We start from the raw sequence: 15,934 nt of genomic DNA on the forward strand, positions 1-15,934 counted from the left end.
AAAACCTGTTATTAAAGCAAAGTACTGTGAGAAGCACTGTTTAAAACCAGAAAGCAATGCTATTTCTGGGAAAAAAAAGTTCAATTATGCTGTATATTTTCATATGAAGATAATGAAAAATTTAACAATTACATTTGCATTAAAGTATATATTATTTCCTGATACTGAGACATTACTTTGCCCCTTCCAACACTAAACCCTTTTTGGTAATCAGCATAAATTTCTCAAGACGTGCAGAAGAACTGACCCAAATCCAACCTAATTGTAATTAAAATACCTAAATTATTCTCTCTTGAGAACAATGGCTGATTCAATATTGCAACTCATTTTTCAAAAGTCCTGTCACTTGGTGAAAATATCTTGCACCAAATCAGCAGCAGAGATGTTAAATCCCACTTGCTTTGTATTTTTCCTTGTAGTCAATACAACAGCAAATTACATTTATATAGTTCCTTTCATGTCGGAAGTCACACCAAATTGAGATTGCCAGCAGCACCTTCCACTAATGTCTCAGGCGCAAAGTGAAATCAAAATTCTAGGCTGCAGAACGGGGATAACAGGAAATACATTGAAGAACAGCAATGAGCTAATTTCATTTGATTTTTCAGTCTCACTTAATTACCTGGCTCTTCGCTATATCCTTGACTCTCAACCACTTCTCCCTCCACGAACGCACTTAGTTGCCTCTTGAACTCTATTCTATTAATACTCTTCACGCCAGGGGGGTAACTTGTTTCGTGATCCCTTTTCCCTTTGAGCAAAAGCGTTCCGTTTGACTTGATTGAAATGCAAGAACTTGCTCGTAGCTTTCTGTATTTTAACTTGTGATCCCCTGGTGCTGTTTTACATCCGACTCTGTAGAACTTACAAATTAAGATACACGTTTTTTTAAACCATAGAACCAGATATTAACACATCAAATGTAGGCTTTTTGAAACCGCTTTCTGGAATCTTGAGAATATTTACACTATTACTAAATGTATAAGGAGAACTGGACTGTCTGTAATCAAGGGATGGTGAGGAATAACCCACTATAGACAGGTTATCAACAACATGATAAGGCGCTATATCAAATGCAAGGATTATTATTACTGACATCAGTAATGTCCATTTTACGACTGGTTCGAGGGTTGTCAAAGTGTACGATTCTCAAACTGAATGGATTATACGTTTAGTCTATTGAGTCTCTGAAAATGAATTGGGTGCAGTGCAAAAGATGTGTTCAGGTGCGATGTAAAGACGGATTGGGAGAGGGAGTTCCGGAGGTTACAGGCGTATTAGCTGAAAGCCTTGGCCACAGGAATCCCAAGTTAGCTGAGCGGGGAGGGTGCGCAGAGGAGTAGGGTAGGAACTTGGCCATGAAGGGATTTATAGGAATAGCTGTTGGGGGGAGTTCTGTTGAACAAAGACTTCGTAAAGAGTTGCTTACATTTGGCCAATACCTCACAGCTTGATTTACACAACTCCTTCCCCTCAAAGAAATAATGTTAAGACTGCACTTTGTGATTTGCTGGACATTTTATATCACTCGTGAAGGGCAAAACCGTGCTTTACAAAGCGTATCACCAACACAAATAACAGTAGAAAACAAACCATCCCATACAAAAAGTCCACAGACAAATAAAACATCGACGTGCTACTTCAACGTGAAACAAGCAACTCGTCGGTGCGTCAGAAAACGAGAGCAATGGATTGCAAAGAAGGTAGATTTGTTCCAGAAAATGAATTTACAGCACAGTAGAGTCACCATCGTGCATTATAGCACAAAGCTTTACAGCTAAACTAAGGCAATAGGAACATATCATCCCTGACTGCTACCTTGTTGGAACGCTGGCCTTTGGGTCAGAAGATTGGGTTCACAGTACATTCTGTGAAGCAAGTTGGGGCTCACTACCCCAGGCAGACGTATAAGATCCCCACGGCACTATTCAAAAAGGGGAGGGAATCTCTCTCGGTGTCTTGTCCGACAATACCCCAAATAAAATGGGTCATTCACTTCATGGCTGTTTGTGGAATGTTGCTGCGTGGAAATTAGCTGTGGTGGTTGCCCACAACAACAATAATAATAATCTTTGCACAACTGTAAAGTGAATTGTGTGTTTTGTTAGCAAAACCTGGCAGGCAATTGCGTACAGCAGTGTCCCGTAAACAGTCGTGGATTGAGTGACCAAATTGCAATTGAACAAAAATTTTTTGAAGGGATGAGTACCCCTGGAAAAGCGATCCGCCAACTGACTAACAACCGGGTTCCTACTTACTGCTGGGTAAAAACAGGCGTGTGGAGTAAGGAAACTTGCCTAACGTTTGGCCCTGTTGGGAATCGAACTACAGCAACTCATCGGTGTGTCAGAAATCAAAGCTACCTTGTCCACTCCACAAAATACACGGTCAATTTACTTTACAGTACATTCTGTGAAGCACTTTGAGACATCTCAACGAATGTGGTAAGGCACTCTATTAAAATGCAAGGATTATTATTGTTGTTATTATCTGTGCGTACTGCCAGTGATCGAAACGCAGACATAACTGCGAGCACTGCCTTGCAACGAAATTCATGTTTATCACTTTGAAATAAAATAAAATAGAAATAAGCCAACAGCACCAAATAGGAATGCCACACTCCAATCCCCTGATGGTTCCTATCAGGCGCTAGTTAATTGCTTAGTTTTGCCGAGTTGTTTCATTGGCTTTGTCACTAACCAGCTGATAATACAGCTGCATCTTGTTTGAACGCTGGCAGTATAATTGGACCTTGAAGGTGAGGTTGGGAATCAGTATTAAGTGGTGGGGAATAGAAAAGGAGAGAGGTAATCTGGCGACTCAGGATGAGGTTTGGGTTGCTACTGTTGTGGGTTTGGTGGGACCTGTTGGGCGTTAGGGCGCAGTCACAGCCCAGGCTGAATGAACAGCCTGCGGCTGTCCAATATGTGGATTATCCCGAGGAGATTGCTTGCACGCTTTTTGGTGTTCAGGTGCGCATTCGTACGGATTCATTCCAGGGCCTGACCAGCAAGGTTTCGATACTGGGTAAGTGGTGAGACGTGATGACAACATCCCCCACCCCTCTTGCTCTATCACGTTTACCGATCCACCCTGGGAGGTGCTTTGCAATGACTTCAGACAACTTTAGTAACTTTTTTTTAGCAACAAAAGTTTTTTTTTATTATATATATATGTACTCACTCTGCATTCCCCACATCTATTGTGCTTTCACTCAGATGGGGGTGAAATTCCACTTGAGTGTTAGGTTTGCTCTTACTTTTTTTCTTTCTTTCTGAGCATCCAAGAGTTGCAAAAATGATTAGTTTTTTTTAAACTTTGAAGTTGCTTATCAGTGGTTCTTAAAGAGCTTACAGAAAATTGGCTTTAAAATTGTACAGTTGTACTTGTGTAGATCATTACAGCAATAGAAACGGGCCATTTCCTCCCCTAAATGTCCATATTCCATTATCAGCTTACAACTTGCCTGAGATGTTCATGGGCTGCGCTCTTGATACAGAGAGTAATTGGCCAAGTGGTCTGAAGTTTCCCAGAGATGCTGAACAATCCAATTGCAGAGCATAGGATATGCTGAGCTACTTGTGCAACTCTGTACACCGCACTGATGCCATGCGATTGGCGAATGCTGGAAAAGAAGCCGAGAACGCTGTCGTTGAAGGGGTTTGTTCCACCTATTGAAGTTCCAGGCATGATGTACTCCAATTGACCATAAGGAGCAATGGACAGTCTGATGACTGTTGTGCGAGGACATGCATAGAAACAGGAGTAGGCCATTCAATCTCTTGAGCCTGTCCTGCCTGCCAATTTATAAGACCATGGCTGATCTGACCTGGATCTTAATTCCAATTACCTGCCCTTGGCCTATAATCCCTTGATACCCTTAACTACCAAATATCTATCCTCCTCAGTCCAGCGAGGTGCCCATGGCCTTAAGGATCCTCTGGTGCTCATCACCTTCTGAAAAATATACACAGATCTCCTAAACCAGGGTGTAAAGCAACTAAGAGTATCTTTGCCAGGGAAGCTAAGCTGAGTGCACTCTGCCTTACACTGTTGGTAGGTTTGGGCAAAAATCAGAGACACAACATGTGCACCACTTGTTTCTGGATGATATTTTAATCCTATTTCTCTGTGGGGAGGGTTTTTTCCCCTCTGTGCCTATTCATACTCTTCCCAAGTATCTCCCCTTTGAATGTCTCAATTCTCAGTTTTTATTTTTTTTTGCCTGTTCACAAAGACATTTTACCCCCTGGAGCATTGCGTTAGGTCATGCACGTTCTTTGAGCAGAAAAGGTATTTTGTTTTCCTCCCTCCCACCCCCATTTGTAGATGACTCTGGTACATTGAGAGAGCTCTCGTCGTTGTCGAGCTGTGGATACACAATCGCACCCCAAGCAGATGGTTCTCTGCTCTTCACAACTCCATACAATGGCTGTTACGTTCATGTAATGGTAAGTGAAACGACTTGCATTTACATGGCGCCCTTTGCATAATAATCCTTGCATTGTTAGAGAAAGCTAGAAGTGATCTTAGGCACAGGTGAAGAGGTAAGCTTTAAGGTGGGACCAGAGGGAAGGAGTTCCAGAGGAGTGTGGAATCAGAAAGCCTGTGACATAGGGAACCTTCGGCAAGTCTACGTTTAGCTAATGTGCAGAATGACACCGACCGCAGGAATTAGTAAAGAAACTGTGATATGTTAAAATATTGGGTCTAACTTTGTGTGTTGCAGAGGCTGTAAACTAATGGTATTCCATGTTTTTAGGGTAACTTGGTAGACCTGGAGCTGAGGATTGATGGACATGATACGACTCAGAAGATTATGGTACTGGAACGTATTCCAGTTTCCTGTACCCGACCTTCAGCACTGCCTCCGATCATAGCTTCATTGCCGCCCAGGCTCTCTCCCTCCCTCCCACCCAGGCCCTCTCCCTCCCTCCCACCCAGGCCCTCTCCCTCCCTCCCACCCAGGCCCTCTCCCTCCCTCCCACCCAGGCCCTCTCCATCACCTGCTCCCTCGCTGGCCCTCCAACCTAGGCCTGTCCCCTCCCGTTCCTTTCTGCCCAGTCCTACTTCCTATCTATCCCTCCCACCTAGGCCCCCTCCCACCCTCCAGCCCAGCCCTGTTCCCTCGCCCATTCCCTTGCCGGCCTTCCCACCCAGGCCCGCTCTCTCACCCGCTCCCTCACTGTCCTTCCACTCCAGTCCCTCTCCCTCCCTCCTGCCCAGCCCTGGTCCCTCACCCATTCTCTTGCCCAAGCCTGTTCTCTCGCCCGCTCCCCCTCCCACCCTCCTGCCCAGGCCTATTCCCTCACATGCTCCCTCACCCTTTCCCAGACCTACTCTCTCATCTGTCATCCCGTCCAGATCCATTGCCTTGCCTGTTCCCTCATCCAATCTCTCGCTTGTTCCCTTACCTTCCTTCCTGCCTAAGCCTGTTCCCTCTCCTGCTTCCTCGCCCCTTCCTGGGCCTGCTCTCTCTCCTGTTCCCTCACACACCCTCCCGCCCAGGCCTGCTCTCTTGCCCATTCCCTCTTCCCCCTTCCTGCCCACGCCTGGTCCCTCACCCTTTCCCAGGCTTGCTCTCTCATCCGTCCTTCCATCTAGACCCGTTGCCTCACCTGCTTTCTTGCCCATTCCCTCACCCTCCTTTCTGTCCAAACCTGTTCACAGGTCTGTTCCCTCACCTGTCCTCCCACCCAGGCCTGAACCTTCAACCACTCTTTCACTTGCCCTCCCACCCAAGGTGACTCATTCATCCATTCCTAGGTCTACTCGCTCGCCTGTTACCTTGGGCCCCCTCCTGCCCAGACCCTCACCATCTCCCTCACCCCTTCCCAGACCTGCTCTCTCATCTGTCCTCCCATCCAGACCCATTGCCTCACCCGCCATCCCATCCAGACCCGTTCCCTCACCCGTTTTCTTGCCCATTCCCTTGCCCTCCTTCCTGCCCAAACGTGTTCTCAGGCCTTTTCCCTCACCTTCTCCGTCGCCCCTTCCCAGACCTGCTCTCTCCCCTGCTCCGTCCCGCACCCTCCCACCTAGGCCTGTTGCCTCACCCACTCTCTCATTCGTCCTCCCGCCCAGGGCTGTTTCCTCACCTGCTTCCTCGCCCCTTTCCAGACCTGCTGCCTCATCTGTTCCCTCGCCCATCCTCCCACCCAGGCCGGCTCCCTCTCCCATTTCCAGACCAACTCACTCACCTGTCCCCTCAGGTACCCTCCCACCCAGGCTCTCACCCTCTCCCTTCCTCCTGCCGAGTCCTGGTCCCTCACCCATTCCCTCGCCCAGGCCTGTTCTCTTGCCCGTTCCCTCTCCCACCCTCCTGCCCAAGCCTGTAACCAAATCTACTCCCTCACCCCTTCCCAGACCTGCTATTTCACCTGTGCGCCCATCCAGACCAATTGCCTTGCCCGATCTCTCACCTAGTCCCTCACCCGCTCTCCTGCCTAAGCCTGATCCCAGGCTCACTCCCTCGCCAGCTCCCTCATCCTTTCCCAGGCCTACTCTCTCATCTGTTCCCTCACCAACCCTAGGGCCTAGGCCTGTTCTCCTGCCCATCCCTGTTCCCTCACATGCACCCTCCTCCCTTCCCAGACCTGCTATCTCATCCGTTCCCATGCCCGCTTTCCTGCCAAGACCGACTCCCTCACCCACTCTCTCACACCGGCCTGCTCTCTTGCCTGCTCTCTCATCCGCCTTCCCGTCTGGGCCTATTCCCTCATCTCTTCCGAGACCCACTCCCTTGCCCCTTCCCTCGCCCTCCCTTCCTTCCAGGTCTGTTCCCTCACCTGCCTCGCCCTTTCCCAGTCCCGCTCTCTCATCCACTCCCTCGCCCGTCCTCCCAACCGGGGCTGTTCTCTCACCCCTTCCCAGGCCTACTCTCTCACCTGTTCCCTCAGGCACCCTCCCATCCAGATCAGTTCCCTTGCCCATTCCCTGGCCCTCCCACCCATCTAGGTCTGTTCCCTTTCCCAGTCCCGCTCTCTCATCCATTCCCTCGCCTGTCCTGCCAACCAGGGCTGTTCCCTTACCCTCTCCCTCACTCTTTCCCAGGCCTACTCTCTCGCCTGTTCCCTCAGGCTCCTTCCCACCCAGACCTACTCCCTTGCCCTCTCCCTCTCCTTCCCTCCTGCCCAGGCCGGTAACCACACCTGCTCACTCACCCCTTCCTAGACCTACTCTCTCGCCCGTCCAGCTGCCCAGACCCATTGCCTCGCCTGCTCCCTCACCCGCCCTTGCGCCCAGGCCTACTCCCTCACCCGGTAAGTATTCTGAAGACCTTGTATTTGTTTCTGTAGGTGTGGGATATTTGGTTGATGTGGTTATGATGCAGTACAGCTGTGCATGTTAAGCTCCATCATCCATTGGAGCCTTCAAGATGAGATCGATAAGATCCCATCTGATTGAAAGCCGCCTTCATTTCAACTAAGGCTTTGATTTCTTGCAAACCAAGAGAGAGACCTGCTCTCTTTCCCTTCTTATTTAGCTGCTCTCAACGGGGTCGGCGAGGGGGCTAAAATACCACGGGGAAAACTGCTCGTGCACGTTGATGTAGGGTCATTTCCCACTCTGTCCACCCGGTGTCGACATTGAGCTCACCGAGGCTGGTCGCATTCATCAGATTGCAGAAGAAAGCTTTCTCTGTGGGTTTCCCTTGTTGACCCAGTTAGCTGAAGGATACGATGGTTTTGACGGGAGGAATAGCGCGGATACACTTGCCAGTAAATGGTGTCAGCCCCGCACAGTTGGAAGCACTCTCGCCTCCGAGTCAGAAGGTTGCGGGTACAAGTCCCCATGTCGGCCTGGACTGCGTTTAAATTCCTGTCACTGCGCTATTTCGTAAAGCGAAATGAGTTTCACCTGGTGTCCTGGCCAATAATTACCCCCCCCACCCCCACTGCCCACACCTGGTCCAATTGGACTTTAACATCATGGCTGTTTGTGGGTTGTTGCTGCGCGCAAATTAACTGTTTGTCCACAAATACAATTGCAGCATTTACAGTAGATCCCGTAAATGGCTTTGAGACATCAACGATGTAATGAGGCGCTACATCAAACGCAAGGATTATTATCTGGAATAGAAATATGCACGTCTTTGTTTATGGGTGGGAGAGGCACTGAATCTCTAAGTGGTTTATTGATTGTTAACATGGAAGTGTACAAAACTAGAGGCTATAATGTGATTGTATTACCCCAGTCCTTGCTTAGCTCCACTGGCTCCCTTGTCACAGAGCGGATTGACTTCAAGGTCCTCACACTAGTGTTTAAATCCCTCCATTCCTTGGCCACCGCCCCTATCTCTCTAACCTCTTCTCTCCCCCGCCCCCACCTCCACAGCAGTACCCGCTGCCTCCGTTCTAATGGCTCCGGCCTCCTCCGCGTCCCCCGAATCTTCCGCTCTACCATCGGCGGCCGTGCCTTCAGCCACTACGCCCCGAAACTTTGGCATGCCCTCCCTCAACCCTTTCGCCTCACTCCCTCCTTCCCATCTTCAGGTCGCGCCTGAAGACCTTCCTATTCGACTGCGCCCCACCTTCTCCCATCCCCCCCCCCCCCGCCAGCTCGGTATTGTCCTTCACTACTTGGAAGCCCATCACTCTGTAACCTTTTCCTTTATCGCAGATGAAGGCGACACTTGTGATGTTGATGCCCAGCACCGCATAGCGTGTGGCAACCCCGCCATCAGCGAGGTGGCGTGCCACTTGAAAGGCTGCTGCTTCGATGCCCCGAGCGCAGGGACTCCTTGCTTTTATGGAAGAACAGGTTCGTGGTTTTTATTCTTGCGCTGTAGAACGCTGTGGTGGGTGGTGGAGAAAGTAGATTTCAAAAGTTTAATGGGTGACTCTCCGGGTTCCGGAGCTAAAGCGAAGGGACCTGTGTCCTGGCCAATAATCCACACACCCACCCCCACCTGATGCAATTGGGCACTCAAATCGTGGCTGTTAGCAGGGCATTGCTGTGTAAATGGACTGCCCACAAATACAGAAGGGACTGGCTGGGCAAGCAGTCGGGTTACTGGAGGTCGGGAAGCTGTTGACGCGGATTCTTATTAATCCTTTTGCGGTGCTTTTCTTTATATAAAAAAAAAAAAATGTTTTGTTTGTTTCAGAGCGTGTTGAGTGCACGAGAGACTTGTTTAGCATTGTCATCCCGAAGGATGTGACCGTTCCACCGTTGAACCTTAGTTCTGTGTCTTTGGCGAATGGAAGAGCTTCTGAATGTTCCCCTAAAGTCAGAACAGCGGCATTCATTGTCTTTAGATTTCCCGTTTCTGCGTGTGGCACAACTCAGGTGGTAAGGTGTTTTTTTTTTTTTGGGTGGGGAGTGGTGGGGGGGATTGAGGCAGTGGCAAAAGAGCAAAGAGCGGGAATCGGACGAAAAGTGTAAATACTTTACGAAGCGCGCTAAAATGTATTTACTTTTAACATAGTTTGACGGCCAAACCATCACTTACGAAACCGACGTGATAGCGGAGAGAGAGATCCTGGATGGTCCTTCTGGAGTGATTACTAGAGACAGCACTTATAGGTAAGGCTGTGAGTGCTAATGGAACACTAGTGGCTGCGCTCTGCACGGGTTCAGAGACGAGATCTCTGTACAAAAACCGCCCTTTTATTTTCTAGGAAATGAGATCCTCTTGATGAAATGGGATGCTATTTGGCTTGCGGCAGCTGATTGGTGAATTTGTAATTAATGTGTTTTTTTTGATGGTTGGCTAACAAAATACATTTTTCTTGGTCGAATATTTCTTGCTTTTATCTGTAAACCAAGAGAACTGTGAAAAACACACTACCGAGCGAGCGTGGACTTATCTAGACTCGTGCGAATGTTTTGGGGTGGGGGGCTTCTTGAGAGCTCTGTGGGCCACTTCCGGCCCGCAGGCCACAGCTTGGCCTCTACTGATCGAAGCAAAATCCCATAACAAATGATATTAGACCTGGTCTTCGGAAGTCCTCGCTCGCTGTCAATTAACCTGTTAAGATTGGTCTCCTAGGTTACATGTGGAATGTCGCTTTGCTGGAGATGCTGAGCTCCCCTTCCAGGTGCTGGTGAACACTCCAGCGCCCCCATCTCTTGTAGTGAAGGCCGGTGTCCTGAACATGGAGATGAGGATCGCGAAAGGTAAGTGGCTTGGTAGGAGGATCATCTGAAGGCTGCTCGGGTCTGTGCTTCTTGCTGATCTCGTTTTTCTCCACAGAGCAATTGTACAGCACTTGGTATGCCAAGGCGGACTACCCTGTCCTGAAATTCTTAAGGCAGCCGGTGTTTGTCGAAGTCCGAGTCCTTAACCGAACTGACGCCCACATCAATTTGATGCTGTACGACTGTTGGGCAACTCCATCCCCTGACTCTGATCACAGAACCCAATGGAGGATTCTGGTGAATGGGTAAGTCCAATGCTTTTTTTTCTCCCCCCCCCCCCCAACTGTTGCTTGTTATACTGCCTATCTCAGTTGGTTTCAGACTCTCGTCTCTGCAACAGCAGCAACAAATTACATTTGTATAGTGCCCTTCGTGTTGGGAGGACGTTCCAAGGTGCTTACAGTTAAGGAGATGCAGGAGGTTTGGGGTAGGAGAGTGATCGAAGGCACGGTCGACGAGGAGGAGGGTCTTGAGATGGGCCTTGCAGGAGGCAAGGGAGGGGACGAGGCAAAGGCATAGTGAGACGGAGTTCCAAAAGGGTGGGGGCTGAAGGTCTGACCACTGATGGCGGGCAGGGGACCAGGAGCAGGCCAGAGTCTAAGACTGAAGGTTGTGGGTTCCCACGTCGAGACTCTTGAGATTACATGGACTAGGCTGACCCTCCAGTGCCACTCGGGGTGGGGGGGGTTGTGGAAAGATGGCTGCATTGCTAGAGGTGCCGTCATTTGGATAAGGTGTTAAACTAAGATGATGATTAATCATTCTTGCATCCGTTCAGGTGGATGTTAAAGATCCCCAGGCACTTTTCAAAATAAAAGGGAGTTTCTCTCATTGCCCGAGGAAAGAATTAGAGTTGATATTCTTTGAACTGTTCCAATGAAGTAGTCACTTTTGTTTGTTCCCCTTTTTTTTTTTCTCTCCCCATCCCTCTCTTCACAGGTGCCCGTATTACGGAGACAATTACTTGACTCGATTGCACAGGGTTAACCGAAGTTCAGAGGTTCCGTTCCCAACTCATCGTAAACGGTTTGAATTGAAAACGTTTGGTTTCTGGGATTCGAAGATTCAAAACCTTTTGCATGGGAAGGTCAGAGCTCTACGCGGTGCTTGGGTTTTGTTTTAAATTTAAAAAAAAAAAAAAAAAAGTTATTGATTGGATCTGTTGAAATTTTTCAACAAGTGCTCTTTGTTCCCCCCTGTAGGCCTACTTCCATTGCAGTGCCGTTGTCTGTCACACATCTCGGATGGAAAGCTGTAGCCTACCCTGTGCTGATGACAAGCATAATGGTCTCTATTCGATATAAACTATTTAATAATAATCCTACATTTGATACAGCGCCTTATCACGTCTTCGAGACGTCTCAAAGCGCTTCACAGGATGTACTACAAAGTGGAGTGACGATGTTTTATGGGTGAAACGTAGCAGCCAATTGAAGCCGTCATATGTTTTTGTTCTCTCTCTATCTACTGCCAGTCAAAAGTAAGGCATTTTTTTGTGGGGTGGATCCTTGACTAAATTTTAATCCGATAATCATGACAGAGAAGGCCATTCAATCGTGTTGTCTGTGACTCTTCCTTTTAAGAGCAATCCTTTCAGTCCCATTTTCCTGCCATTCCCCAGTATCTGACTTATTTTCTATCATATTTATCTTTCCCTTTGAAAACTGATACTTCTACGGAGTCCTGTGTACTGTATTGGGCTAAATGTTCAGTTCCCAACCCTGGATGACATGATAATATGATGATAAATGATGTGCAACAGAAGTTACTATTGAGTTGATTAGGGAACCATCCCTAGGAAATAACCCCTTAAAATAGCTTTAGAAATCTTCTTCGGACTGAAGTGGAGTCCTTTTTTTTGTAGCCTTTTTTTTTGTAGGCCTTCATCTACAAAATACAGTCACTACACTTTACCCTGAGAAGTGCTTCGAGATGTATTTCTGACATGAGAAACATGGTATCAAATGATGATTTTAATAGACGGTTGATGGTGCTTTTCATTTTAAAGCTTAAACGGGAAGTACAGCAGTCATTAAACTGAAGAAAACTGTAAAATACAATCTTATAGTTTAAGCCTTTCCTAAAAGATGTGGATTTTTTTTNCCGTGTGTGGAAATATTATAATTGTGTGTGGTTTTTCTTTTTTCTTTCGTCGCCAGGATTCAAAAGAGAAGCAGAAGTTGATGTTCAAAGTGAACCTGTCCAAAGACGACTGGTGACTCTAAAGTCACCCATAATCTTCGCTCCTGAAACTGCAGCAAAGACTGTCTCAAAATCCTCTCAAATACACGGTACGGACTGTAAACCTACACCTCGAATGCACGTGAGATCGAACTCCAGCCTCTCAGCCTCGATATACGTGCAAAATGTTATATCCCAGCTGATCTGGCAATGAGCAAGTAACTACCAATTGAAATAAAAACAGACGGCGCTGGGAACACACAGCAGGTCAGGCAGCATCTATGGAGAGAGGAAAATTAGGTAACATTTGGGTCAATGACCTTTCCTGAAGCATTAACTAATCGACAAATAGTCCACTTGAGACCAAGACCAGAGCTCTATAGGGGAACCTGACATGTGGAGGAGCTGGTTGATGTGTTCAGGGAGGGCACTAGTTTTCCAGGTAAAAACTTGTTCATTTAGGAAAATGACTCTGGCCATTCCTGGATCTTTTGTCTTTACAGAAAGCCTCTCTGGTGTCATTCTGCTGGGAGTAGCTGTGGGTTCGCTGCTGATAATCTTAATGTCGGGAGTGACCATGTGCTGGAAATGTCGGGAGTTGCAGCAACATAAGTCCACTGGTTCTCGTTCTCCGTAACCAAACCCATTGCTGTTGCGGTGCCGTTTTTGTAAGTTGGCGTGGGAGTGAGTTCTCAGTTAGCCGGACGCTTGACTATTGCAATTAATTTCCTAGAGGCTCCCCCCAAAAAAAGACGTTTATCTGTAATTTTTTTTGATATTATTATAACCGCAACAGCAACCTTTCATCTTAAGTTCTCCCCCAAACTCTCTGTAAACGTGTCCAGGAAATTCCTGTGGAACGGACACGGTTTAGTACCGCACCGAGGAATTCGGGATGGGTCAGGGCTCTGAATTTTAACCCTTCTGTTGAACTGATGCGTTCCTCTCACTAGTGAGATGTTTGCCTCCTTTGCAAATCGACCACCATTGCTCGTCTGGTTTCAAAGGCAAGTGGTTGCCACCAGCTGCATTGAGGGGGGGAAACCAAGAGAAGGATAGAGAGACTGCTGGTTTGTAGATGTGCCCTTATTGGCAGTGCATATGCGGTGGGGGGGTGTGTGGGAGAGAAAAGCGATGTTCATAAGAACAGCGAGAGACTTTTCTCACTAGATGGAACCCTACTTTAAGCAATCTGATCGTTGTAAATGTTGAATTTGCCACCGGATGGCACTGCACAGAGTTGAATCCAAGCCCTCCATTGCTGTCAAAAGCAAACGTCCCTTCTGCACAAAAACTGCTCACGTTGCCCTTCATTCTGACGTTAGTAGATTTGCTCTTTGAGAGAAACCCAGGCGCAGGGTGCTGTTGTGCTCTGTCACTCACTCAAAACCTCTGGAATGAGTAGCTCAAATGCAGAATAAACTAGTTGTGTGAAACGTGTGCGAGTATGTGGTTTTTTTTTTTTGCTTGTTGAGTGTCAGGGAGATTTGAGGAATTCTTTGAAGTGTGAGCTTATTAGGTGAATTCTCTCCTACCACTCACTTGGTACTCATCCCAATATCTTCTCTGTCTCCTTTCTCTTTGTCTTTATTCTTTTCCCTCCCCGCCATTTCCACAGTTGGGTGGTTGGTTGGTGTGCAACTAAACTGAGTGGCCTATACCAATCTATCAGTGTATGTTCTTCCCAGTTTACCATTGTGTTCACTATCCTTTGGCAGCAGAAGGGAGGCAACAAAGGGTCCATCTGTGTGTGTGTGTGTGGGTGTGTGCATCACAAAGGCAGACGACTCTCTTTTCTTCAATGTTACTTTATTGTAAAAAGCGAGAGAAAAGGCCATTCTGGAGAAGCAGAGTGGGGAGGACTGTTGGGAGAGGGGAGAAAAGTACAAGTGAAGCTGCCTCTAGGGTTCAATTCCAACTGGGATGAGTGAGCCGAGCAGTAAACAGCACTGCAACTGATCTCAATGCCCCTGAGTTGAGAGGAGACAAAACCCAGCCAGGATTCCTGCACCTGATCTTCCTCAGTCACAGCTGCTGGATGTGTGTAGGGATTGAGTGGAGCTCTGAGGTGACAAAGCTGTGATGTCTCTCTCAGTCAACCATCGTCCAACCACTCAATGCCCAGAGGAAAGGGCACATCAGCCAAGGCTCCCCAAATGCATTGACTCCTCGAGGAGAAAAAAGGTGGAAGCTAATTTATTTATATATGTTTATTTTTAGAAAAAAAGCTTGTTAAGAAGATTAAAGTCCAATTAACTTCCGTCCCTGTACTTTGTCTTCAGGTTTGACCTTCCAGTGCTCAGCACTTGTCTCGTTGCAACGAGTTTCTGTTGAAATATGTGCACCTGACAAAGTAGGTGGCTCTTCTCAGCAAAATCCATGTCCTGGGCATGCTGAACTCTTAGCGAAAAAGGGAATAGAGCGAGAAGGGAAATGGGTTGAGGCTTGAATGGATTATATTGAAGAATTAGGCCAAATTGTCTCGTTTGGATCCTGTACAGTTTGTAATATGTAACCCTGGCAAAATACAGACACACATCCCCAACCCCATCCCTTCCCTCTCTCCCCCCGCCCGCCCGAAGGCTTTCACCCCGGTTCTGACTGTCAGTCACAAAGTGTTTTTTAAAACCGGTTCATGACAATTCTACCGCATGGACACACGCACTTCAAAGAGGTGGAGTGGGCTGATGGCGACGGAAACCTGATCTGTTAAACAAATATATATGTATATATTAATCCATCTTTCCTCCACAAAGAAAATGAGTTGGGTCAATGTTAACCAAGCCAAGGCCAAGAGAGTCTAAATATGCTCTCTGGGTGGACATGAAATGTGATTTATCAGACTGTTAAGACCCTCTTGACTAGGTCACAGCAATGTAACTGTCGAGGATACTTGACTTTCTATTTAAACCTAATAACATTTTATATACTTTATTTAAACCTCATGGCTGGTTGCATTAGACACTTTTGTGTGCAAATCTGTTTCCTCCCCCACCACCACCACCACTAGCCTCCAAATACGCAGTCATAAATTTAACAGCCGTTACTAGAAAGTGCTTTCAGATGTTCTGATTTAATAAGGACTGCATCAAACTGCAAGGATTATAATTATTATTACCATAAACCGATTTACCATCAGGATTTTAAAATGTTTTCTAGATCGAACGTATAAAATCTTTTTTTAAACCACGGTGCTGCTCACAGACCAGCCTGGGAAACCTCCAGCAAATTATGTTTAACTTGATTTTTTTTTAATGCAGTACAGGTTACATGTTTCTAGGTCTCATCTGTATTCTCTTGAGGATTGGAATAAATTTTCATGGCAGAGAGAAAGAGAAGTCAGTGAGGGTGACAGTAAAGGGAGCTTTCAATGAGACTGGCTCCTGCTTTGTCCCTCATGCCCTCTGTTCCACCATCAGTGGCTACACTTTCAGCCACTACACCCCCAAAATCTGGAACGCTCTTCCTCTATCCCTCCACTTCACCCCCTCCTTCCCCATCTTCAGGTCGGGACGCTACCCTGTGCAAGGGGCGTTGCGTAAATGCAAGTTGTGGTTGTTTGTGATCATTAGGAGCTGAGCAGAGTTGGGTTAAAATTCTGCTTTTATGA

At 47.3% G+C, this 15,934-nt stretch overlaps 1 protein-coding gene across 1 annotated transcript; it reads left to right on the forward strand.

Annotated features, from left to right (window-relative positions):
• The first annotated feature begins 7,682 nt into the window (after positions 1-7,682).
• Positions 7,683-12,362, forward strand: LOC103183312 (zona pellucida sperm-binding protein 4). The gene is made up of 8 exons (XM_042338556.1): positions 7,683-7,782; positions 8,623-8,763; positions 9,110-9,294; positions 9,431-9,528; positions 9,995-10,122; positions 10,199-10,388; positions 11,083-11,230; positions 12,303-12,362. Exons 1-8 carry the CDS (start codon positions 7,683-7,685, stop codon positions 12,360-12,362), a joined length of 1,050 nt encoding a protein of 349 aa, XP_042194490.1.
• The last annotated feature ends 3,572 nt before the right edge of the window (positions 12,363-15,934 follow it).

Source organism: Callorhinchus milii, unplaced genomic scaffold, assembly GCF_018977255.1.
Source record: "Callorhinchus milii isolate IMCB2004 unplaced genomic scaffold, IMCB_Cmil_1.0 Scaffold10, whole genome shotgun sequence".
Taxonomy (NCBI): domain Eukaryota; kingdom Metazoa; phylum Chordata; class Chondrichthyes; order Chimaeriformes; family Callorhinchidae; genus Callorhinchus; species Callorhinchus milii.

Coding starts and splice junctions, on each gene's coding strand:
- LOC103183312 (XM_042338556.1), top strand. CDS start 7,683: ATGGTTTTGACGGGAGGAATAGCGCGGATACACTTGCCAGTAAATGGT. Junction 7,783..8,622: donor TCCGAGTCAGAAGGTTGCGG/GTACAAGTCCCC, acceptor CCTTTATCGCAG/ATGAAGGCGACACTTGTGAT. Junction 10,389..11,082: donor TGGAGGATTCTGGTGAATGG/GTAAGTCCAATG, acceptor CTCTCTTCACAG/GTGCCCGTATTACGGAGACA.